The 10,724-nt window shown below is 39.8% G+C and overlaps 1 protein-coding gene and 1 pseudogene across 1 annotated transcript; both read left to right on the forward strand.

Moving 5' to 3' along the window:
* The first annotated feature begins 1,539 nt into the window (after positions 1-1,539).
* Positions 1,540-2,478, forward strand: LOC102288170 (olfactory receptor 8S1). Its single transcript, XM_005910562.2, has one exon. It carries the CDS (start codon positions 1,540-1,542, stop codon positions 2,476-2,478), a length of 939 nt encoding a protein of 312 aa, XP_005910624.2.
* Positions 2,479-5,695: 3,217 nt separating this feature from the next.
* Positions 5,696-10,372, forward strand: LOC102287890 (olfactory receptor 8S1-like; annotated as a pseudogene).
* The last annotated feature ends 352 nt before the right edge of the window (positions 10,373-10,724 follow it).

Below are 10,724 nucleotides of genomic sequence, written 5' to 3' on the forward strand. Positions count from 1 at the left end.
TAAGGGAGAGACAGTAGCTGCAGTGGGTATTTCCAACAGAAGGTAAGAGCTCTGAGTCAAACTCTTACTGTCCTACAGGATTAATTTCCAAACCTGTTTGCTACACTGTATTGGAGGGAGGTCCAGAATGTGTGGTACTGGGCAGAGTCCTCTTTCCTGGCTGCTACTCTTTCCTGCAGCATGAAACCTCTCAAGCACTCCTCTTGCTGACTTTCCTAGAGATTTTAACCTGACCTGGGAACACATCCAACCCAATAATGCTCCTCCAGGTGGGCCCAGGGATTCACACTGAGTCCCACCCACTTTTTTTCCCCAGTCATCTCTTTAGTCTTACAGCTATACTTACAGTAGAAAATACTTATATAAAATATATATATATATGTATATATGTGTATATAAATATATATATATGTATATATGTGTGTATATATATATATATATAGTGGAAATACTTTTATTTCCTCCTTTCTGAGTGAAAGTACCCACAGTAATTACAAATTTCTCTCCTCCAAAATAATTCTAAAATTTACTTTACAACTGTGTTCATACACTTCTCTTGGTAAAGGTATATAAGGTATATAAAGTATATACAGGTATGTAAAGTTAAGTACAACAGCAGTATTAACAGAAACAACTTTAGTCTTTAACAGAGCTTCACCATATGTGAGAATTTAGGTGACTTTTGCCTAGACTTACAATCTCAAATAATAGCAGTAATGGACAGTTAGGAGTAGATGCTTTTTAAGAACTTTATATATAATCTCATATTTAATCTTAGAACCTTTCTTAGTACTGTTATTAATTTTCATTTTAAACATAAGGAAATCCAAGCAAGGAGTTTTATGCATCATGTACAAAGTCATGTACCTAATTAGAGGTAGAGCTGAAATTTGAACCTAGTCTGATGCAGGAGCCCACATTTTTAGCCACTATCTCTGATGCCCATTTATTCCCTAGGTGTCAGCATCTTAGATCTGATTTTGTGCTCGGTTACTCAGTCACCCACCAGGTTCTTCTATTCATGGAATTTTCCAGGCAAGAATACTGGAGCAGGTTGCCATTATGTTAAACCAAATATAACTTGATTTTTCTCTGAGCCTTTGAATACAAACTTCATGTTCATGCAAACTGAATATTTGTCAGAAACATTTTCCAAGTGCAATCATATTGCTTTCTTAAGGATATTGTCAAATTCACTCAATGTAATGTCATTATTGGCCCTCACTAAATCTCAATTTGAGTTCCCATTGTAGTAATTACAGTTATATATTTACTCTTCATATGCACATTCTTCAATGGATATCATATCTTGATCATCTTTTTGTTTCAAGTGATTGACACAAACTGAGGTCATAATAGAAAGCAAAAACATTTACAAATAATGGTGATATGAACAGAGGACAAATACAATGGAAAAATTCCAGTATAGCCTGAGGTCACCGAGGAAAACCCCCTGTTATCGGGAGGGGAGAGGTCTGGGGAAAAAGACTTTTGGCTCCCATGCCTGTTTATATTATTTCTAGGGAAAGGCCTTTGTAAATGGACTTGAGGAACCACAGCACTGTCACAGAGTTCATCCTCCTCGGACTGTCTGCCAACCCTCACACCCAGGCTCTGCTCTTTGTGCTATTCCTGGGGATTTACCTTCTGACAATAATGGGGAACTTGATGATGTTGCTGGTGATCAAGGCTGATTCCCACCTCCACACGCCCATGTACTTCTTCCTGAGCCACCTCTCTTTCGTTGATATCTGCTTCTCTTCAGTCACAGTGCCCAAGATGTTGGAGAACCTCCTGTCTCGAAGGAAAACAATATCGGTAGAGGGCTGCCTAGCTCAGGTCTTCTTTGTGTTTGTTGCTGCAGGGACCGAAGCCTGTCTGCTCTCAGTGATGGCCTATGACCGCTATGCTGCGATCTGCCACCCTCTACTCTATGGACAGATCATGAGTAAAAAGCTGTACATTCAGCTTGTGTGGGGCTCGTGGGGCCTGGGCTTTCTGGACGCACTCATCAACATCTTCCTAGCTGTGAACATGATCTTCTGTGAGGCCAAAATCATCCCTCACTACAGCTGTGAAATGCCCTCTCTCCTCTCCCTGTCCTGCTCTGATATCTCCAGAAACCTCATTGCCTTGCTCTGTTCCACTCTGCTGCATGGGCTGGGAACCTTCCTTTTGGTCTCCCTATCCTATGCCCACATTATCACCGCCATCCTGAGCATCAGCTCTACCTCAGGCAGAAGCAAGGCCTTCTCCACCTGCTCTTCCCACCTCACTGCAGTGACACTGTACTTTGGCTCAGGTTTGCTCCGCCATCTTATGCCAAATTCAGGATCCCCTGCAGAACTGATCTTCTCTGTGCAGTATACTGTCATCACACCCATGCTGAATCCCCTCATTTACAGTCTGAAAAACAAGGAGGTGAAGGTGGCTCTGAAAAGAACTTTGGAAAAGTATTTGCAGCATATCAGGTGCTGAAATGAAAATATAGGATAGTGAAGAACTGGAATAAATCTGCATAGAAAAGGACATTAGGTGAGTTTGCAGTAGTAAGGAGCACTCTTGAGTACTCACAACATCAGATGCTACAACCTACATTAGAAATACATGAGAGAATGGCATAAAGTTATAGGAAGGAAAGCTCCCTTTATTTTCTTTTAAAATAATCACCTTGTCTAGAAAACTTTGTTATGAACAAATTGATCCATTTTTCTCATTCTGAAACATCTGTTTTAGTAAAATTATTAGTTTCATGAATCTATCATTATTTTTACTAACTGGAGAATATGCTAAAAGCCATACATTTGATAAGAATGTAGGGTCCTGGATCTTTAAGAGAAAAAAGTCATAGGTAAGGGTAGAGGGTTGAAAATAAAAGAAGTCCAACTGGGTGGCCATAGAAGACAGGCTTAAAAAGCTAAAAGCTCTGCAGAGAGACAATGAATGTATAGAGATGGAGCTCAGACTCGGATAAAATTTCTAAGAACTCATGTATGCGCAGTGAAAAGTGAAAGTGAAAGTTGCTCAGTCAAGTCCAACTCTTTGCAATCCCATGGACTATACAGTTCATGGAATTCTCCAGGCCAGAATACTGGAGTGGGTAGCCTATCCCTTTTCCAGTGGATCTTACCGACTCAGGAATCAAACCAGGGTCTCCTGCATTGCAGGTGGATTCTTTTCCAACTGAGCTATCAAGAAAGCCCTCATGTATGTGCATAGTGCTGGCCAAATCACCAGTGTAAGAGGCTATAAGGAGGCGCTGTGGCTCTAGAAACTTTATTTCTCACATAGTCATTATTCAGACTTGCATATTCTCCAATTAGCTGATCTCATCAAGATCTTCCCCGTGTAGAGTGTAGGCAATGTGCCTTAGACAAATAATTTGATCTTATGACAGAGGAGTCCTGAAACCATCTTTGTCCCTCACCTCTCAGCTGTCAAACAACTGGTCACTGTGTAGGGGCTTATGGTTTGCTGGTTTTAAGGCACTGCATCAATCTCACATAATTCATTGGTACCTATAAGACATAAGACCTGTAAGACATAAATCAATTCTCATGCTGCTTCTGCTTTGTTTAATCTGTATTTTGCAATCATCTAAATAACTGTAAAATGAAGAAGAATACATTTGAATCAGTTCTAATGAGATGGATGAAACTGGAGCCTATTATACAGAGTGAAGTAAGCCAGAAAGAAAAACACCAATACAGTATACTAATGCATATATATGGAATTTAGAAAGATGGTAACAACAACCCTCGGAGAAGGCAATGGCACCCCACTCTGGTACTCTTGCCTGGGAAGTCCCATGGATGGAGGAGCCTGGTGGGCTGCAGTCCATGGGGTCGCTGAGGGTCGGACAGGACTGAGCGACTTCACTTTCACTTTTCCACTTCATGCATTAGAGAAGGAAATGGCAACCCATTCCAGTGTTCTTGCCTGGAGAATCCCAGGACGGGGAGCCTGGTGGGCTGTCGTCTATGGGGTCGCACAGAGTCGGACACAACTGAAGTGACTTAGCAGCAGCAACAACAACCCTGTATGCGAGGCAGCAAAAGAGACACAGATGTATAGAACAGTCTTTTGGACTCTGTGGGAGAGGGACAGGGGAGATGATTTGGGAGAATGGCATTAAAACATGTATAATATCATATAAGAAATGAATCGCCAGTCCAGGTTCGATGCAGGATACAGGAAGCTTGGGGCTGGTGCACTGGGATGACCCAGAGGGATGGTATGGGAAGGGAGGTGGGAGCGGGGTTCAGGATGGGGAACACGTGTACACCCTTGGCGGATGCATGTTGATGTATGGCAAAACCAATACAATATTATAAAGTAATTAGCCTCCAATTAAAATAAATAAATTCACACACACACACACAAAAACTACAGTTTCTTGTGAATATGGGAAAGTGAGCTGTCAGGTGAATTACATCTTGCTAAACACCTTCCTTGATAATTTCCTAATAAAGTATCCCTCCAGTTTAAGTGGCCAATAGGCAAAGACTTCTCAGCTTGCCTACTTTTCTTTTCTTAGCCACACCTCAAGACATGTGGGATCTTAGTTCCCTTGAACCCACATCCTCTGCAGGGGAAGCACAGAGTCTTAACTGCTGGACTGCTAGGTAAGTTCCTCAGCTTGCCTGCTTTTAAAACCCACACTATTCCAGGGTTTACAGTAAGAACTTCAATCATAAAGTTCTATAGCTTATATTTGTGAGATTCACCTAGGAGTTCTACAGCCTTCACTCTTCTAAGTTCAAAATTTGGCTTCAGATTTGACCTCAGGGACTACAGCTCTCTTGCACTGCTAAGTTTCATCAGCTCCACCAGCTTCTCTGGCTTCCCTTCAGCTAGATTCTATCTGAAAATCACTTGCTTCACTGATATTCTTTGCCTGGTATATAGACTCACAAGAGTGTTAAATGAAGAATAGCTTCTGTGAATTGGCTTGGGATGACATGAGAGAAATTTCTCCTGTGCTCCTGTCAGAATTTGAAAGTGGCAGGACCAAGGCAGCTTTCAACTTCTTCACCTGAGTTAGTCAGTTTTCTCTCCCTTGTGATATTTGTAAATAGAAAACCTAACATGTACACTTTATGGAATTCACCTGAAGAATTATTGATTTCCCTGTGAGTAGTGGTCACCTGACCAAAGATGACTTCTTATTACACAGTGAGACTAGACTCAAAAGATGAGCTTTATGCCACAAAAACCCAGACCTCTACAATTTCTCTAAAATTTTCCTTCATTCCCACCTGGGACTTCCAGCTTCTGTTTTCTTTTCCTTCTCCAGCCTTCTGCACCTGGCTTTCTCAAGCACTTTCTTTTATCTTAAGTTCTCCCATCATCTTTTCCTTGTGCTGCAGTCTGAGTTTCACACACTAAGAACTTTATGGGTGTCTCTCTCCTTTGAAGCTCTTAGCATCTACCAAATAAATCCTATCTATGCTTTTTAGAGTTAAGCACAAACTGGTTATGTGATCTGCATTGATCTGGGGAGCTTAAAGCAAGAGCCTGAAGAGCCCCATTCTGGGGAGGAATAGGAAAAAGCATAACATAGTTGATAAACTTTAGTAGCCTGACATCCTCCTCCTTCTTTTAGACTCTAAATACATGTGCTAAAAATAGTTCACCTTTCTGCTATTATTAAGCACCTTAGTCATCAACAATATTCTGGTCATTAACAAAATTCATGGTTAAAGGAGACCAGGAAGAGCAGGATCCGGTGAAGCTTATAAGGAGAATATTAAGGTATGCAAAGTCTGTCTTCCATGAATACAAACCACATGTCCTCCATCCCTTCTCTCATTTTCCACTTCTGTCCTTTTCAAGTTGTGCTTGGGATACCCATATTCCGTATACTCTTCTGAGTTTCTTATATTTCCAATAATTGTTACCCAGACCATTTCTGCCTTCCAACTCTATACTTGTCTCTCTTTCTATTTTCATTAAGCTGTCCATCCAGTCATTAATGTAATTAGTGGATATTTTGTGTGTGATTACACTTAGTAGCCTGGAGAAGGAAGTGGCAGCCCACTCCAGTGTTCTTGCCTGGAGAATTCCATGGACAGAGGAGCCTGGTGGGCTGCAGCCCATGGAGTCACAAAGAGTCAGACACAACTGAGCAACCTTCACATATACTTAGTAGATAAATCTGGAGACTGTTTTCTTAGAATATCTTTTTGGGAATGATGTAAAATCATTGGATATAAATGAATTAATAATTTATAATGGCATTTATGTTCTTTTGCTTTCTGAATTTGTTGAATTTTAAATTTAGGCAAATGTTAATTTAAGTAAAATGAATTCACAGTAGTGTAAACACAAGTAAAAAATAATACGGTAGAAAGTGATAATTATTTTTTATTATTCTTCAGTGATCCAGAAATGCAATATCTTGCTCTTCTTCTCTTTAAGATAATATCTGACATGAACATTTATAAGATATTAAGAGCTGACCTATTTTAAGAAGTGCTCACACACAGTTACCCAGCGAATTGGTAAATAGCACATTTCTATTAAGAGAATCACCTTGAGCTTTATGTTCTTATCTTCCCCTCTTCTCTATGTAAGCATCAAAACTTCTCTCTACCTTTTTCTGAATTTCAAAATAAGCATTCAACTTTAATGTGAATTGAAGCCACTGTGTTCCCTTTCAAGGTAAGTGACAAGAATTTGAAATGAGTATATAACTTTCACTGCAAGGTTGAAATGAAGTTCTGTCTTTGCATGCTCACAGTCAGAGGATCTATGTTGGGAGTCAGAGGGAGAAAATCATAGAATCTTACAACTTGGGCTTCCACTTGCCTTGCTGATGGGCTTTGTGAGATGTTAGCAGAAGACAGAGGTTTTCAAATATTGGATCTTTCACGGTTTCTCCAAAGTCCTTTGGATATCCTAGAGTTATCTCAGGCTGAGTGCTGGAAATAAAACTTGGATAGTAACTAGGTCTACACTGAGAGTAAATATGGAAAACTGGAGAATAAATGTGGAGCAAATGTGGCCAAACTGTGTCTGACCAAAATTGGAAAGTAAATTACAAATTTTGAGAAATTTTCCAGTTAAAGTGAATGGACTGGATTGACCACTTTGCTACTGAAGAACACAAAGAATTGTTTATTTCTGTAAGATTTTACAAACTCAAAGACAGGAAAAATTGACTTTTCCATTTGGTTATCATTCCATTATTCATCTTTACTGAAGAGTAAATATTAATTTAGGTCACCATGTTGGACTACAACTTACTCACCAGATAGAATCAAGAGGTAATTTCAATATGGGTTCTGATAAGGGGTGAAAGTATAAGAACTTGTCTAAACAGAAATAGAAAAATAAAGGAAATTTAGGAAAAGCAGGGCATTGGCTAGCCCAGCAAGAATTGAATCTACTCTGGTAAGTTCTTTGGGCAAGAACAACTGAGACTTTGGTGAGATTCCCAGCGTGAAAGCTTGGGAAATTCGAAGTTGATTCCCAGTTCTAGTTGACAGATCAAGATTTCAGTGAGGAATTATCATACCAGGAAAGAGCACTCATGACAGAACAGAGTCTGAGATTTCACGCTGGCTACAAAGAAATTAACCAGTGCAAGAACTCAACCCTGGATTCTGGGAAAATGTAACTGGAAAAACAGGACAAATAAGTGTATTGACACAACAATTCAGTAAAGGTTAAGCAAGGTCTTTTTGCCCAATCAATTGTAAGTAAGCCTAGCACAAAATAAATCTATAATACTTTGAGTAATTAGATATATGACAGAACTGATGAAATAATGCATAACTGAATGAAACAGATGGTTTCCTTGCTGAATTGACAGGATGGAAAATGGAGTGGACAAATGAAATATTAAGTGACTAAACAAATTAGTAACTGATCAATAAATTATCTGATGGATAGATGAATAATTGTCATGTTTTTAAGCAACCTTCTGAATGTGGCCCAAAATGAGCTAGTAGGTACTCCTCAGAGGGAATGAATCTTTAGGTGCCAGCTAGTACAATAGAAAGTAAGTCCTCTGCAATCACAAAACCCCACAGAGCCTTCCTTTTCTTTACAACTTCCCAGTCATCCTCAAGTTGTTTATTTCTGAAACCAGAGATCACACTGGTATGGGGGAGGGCAGGGAGGAGGCGGGTATTCCTCAAACAAAGCACACACAATATCTTCTAAACCAGTTTCATTATTTCTACATCCAACAAATATTGAGGACCCATCATATGCCTCTCATTCTGCTGTAGTTCAAAATTTAAGATAATTAAGATGGTTGAATACCAAATCTGTTCTCCATAAGCAAGCAATATGCTTGGAGAAAAAGGAAATAGTACTCACACATTCTGCTGAAAACCAGAGCAATAGATATCCAAACGAAGGTTGAAAGAGTTTACAGAATAAGGAGTAAAAGAGAACACAGAGTGGAGATAAGTAAACAGGTTTAAGAAAATGGATATCAGCTGGTCAGAACATAAAAATCAAAGATAATGATAGCTTCATAGACCTGCTGCTGCTGCTAAGTTGCTTCAGTCGTGTCCGACTCTGTATGAATGTAAATCTTACCCACTCACTTACTCTTCCAATAGCAGCAAGTTACTGCAAAATTTTCAGATTGAATTTCCTTCTTCTAAAATTTGAGATAATTCAGCACTTATAGTTTTGTTGTGATCTTCCAGTAGAGGGAAAGCTAAATGTTTGATAATACCTAGACATAACTGACACACACACACACACAAAATGACAGATATCATTCTTTTCTATAATCTGTGCAGGAAGAGAAGGAAGACATATATAAGGGAGGAGGTAGAAATTATAGTGAATATTCAAGAGCAATGGGATTTGGGTCAAAATTTAAAGAGAAAAAATTTCAAAGACTATCAGTTGAAGGCAGAGAATAGAAGAGTAATGAGGTCACCAGAATAAATACAATCTGACAATTGGTGCCCTGATTCTGCAACTGGGGGCATACCAGAACCACCCGAGTTTACTGGTTTTGACCAGTAGTGTTACAGAATAAAAGCAAGGGATGGTAGGGAATTTCCTAGGGGTCCAGTGGTTAGGATTCTGCCTTTTCACTGCAGATGGTGTGAATTCAATCCCTGGTCAAGGAACTAAGATCCTGCAAGCCATGCAGTACAGCTGAAAAAAAAAAAAAAAAAAATCACAAGGGATAGTTCAAGATGAAACCAGTTAGTCATAGACTAGACTGAAAAATTAAATAAAGTTCTCCAGAGCTATTTTGGTAGAGGAGCCACAAAGGGAAAGAACATAGATAGATGGACTGGCTCATGTTTCCAGGAGTTAAACAGCTGGCAATTGAGTCAAAGAAGAATTTGGGGAAAGGAGGAAGACTTTTTTTTTAACTCCTTGTAAAAGATGAGCAGGCTGAAGAGAGACATATGTGTGCATGGAATGAAATAAGAACTCTGAGATGGCATGAAGAGGAGGTGAATACTTCACACTTCTTTCTACTTTCATTCCAGTGGAACACCTTCTCTCATGGCTTTAGGAAACCATAGCACCATTACAGAACCTCCTAACCCTGATAGGGAATCTGATGATGATGACTGTCATCAGGATGGAATCATACCTCCATTCACCCATGTACTTCTTCCTCAGTCACCTCTCTTTCCTGGATCTTTGTTTAACTTCAGTCACTGTGCCCAAGATGCTAGAGAATCTCCCGTCTCAGAAGAAATCAATTTCAGTAGAAGGTTGCCTTGCCCAGGCTTTTTTTGTGTTTTCCATGGCAGGGACGGAAATCTTCATGCTCTCTGTCATGGCTTATGACCACTACACTGCCATCTGTCACCCTTTGCTCTATGGCCAGCTGATGAATAAACAGCTATGTTTACATGTGATCTAGTATGGCTCTCCTGAAGACTGGGCTTTCTGGATGCTCTCATTAACACCCTCATGTTTTTGAGCTTGGACTTCTGTGGGGCACATGTCATGCCTCACTTCAGCTGTGAGCTGCCATCTCTATTCTCTCTCTTGCTCTGATATCTCCATCAACTTTTCAGTCCTGGGGTTCTCCACCATTGTGCATGCTTCTGGAACTTTACTCCTGGTCTTCTTCTCATATGCCCGCATTGTCTCCACCATCCTGAACATCAGCTCCACTGCAGGCAGAAGGAAGGCCTTCTCTACCTGTTCTTCCCACCTCACTGCAGTGAGCTTCTTCTATGGATCTGCTTTTCTTCGCTATCTCATGCCAACCTTAAGTTCCCTGCTGGAGCTGACTTTTTCCCTGCAGTACAGTGTGGTCACTCCCCTAGTGAATCCCCTTGACTACAGCCTGAAGAACAAGGAAGTAAAAGAATCTTCTGAAAAGAATGTGGCAAAAAGGTTTACAGCATTTCAGACAGCAGAGAACAGGTAGGGAATGACTGGGAAATGCAAAAGCATCTCATCAGATGTTTGAATAACAAGTTGAGGAAAACTTTTCTTAGTTCATAACAGATATGACAGAATATCTCACAAGAACCTGTTTCATTTGAAATTATTGAGAAAATCCAAGAGCTACTTGCTGTTTTTGTTCAGTCAATTTGCTCAGGGACAAAGCAATGCATCAGTTAATTATTTCAGTCCAGAAGATTGAGATAATTTGGTACAGATTAATTCTCTTTTTTATTTATGAAATATTCCCATTGAGATTAGCACTGAGAAAATTGTCTAGAACCTGAATTCTTATCTGAATCTGAGATTTATAGGGGGAGTTTTACTAGAAATAA

The sequence above is a fragment of the Bos mutus genome, chromosome 5 (assembly GCF_027580195.1).
Source record: "Bos mutus isolate GX-2022 chromosome 5, NWIPB_WYAK_1.1, whole genome shotgun sequence".
Lineage (NCBI taxonomy): Eukaryota > Metazoa > Chordata > Mammalia > Artiodactyla > Bovidae > Bos > Bos mutus.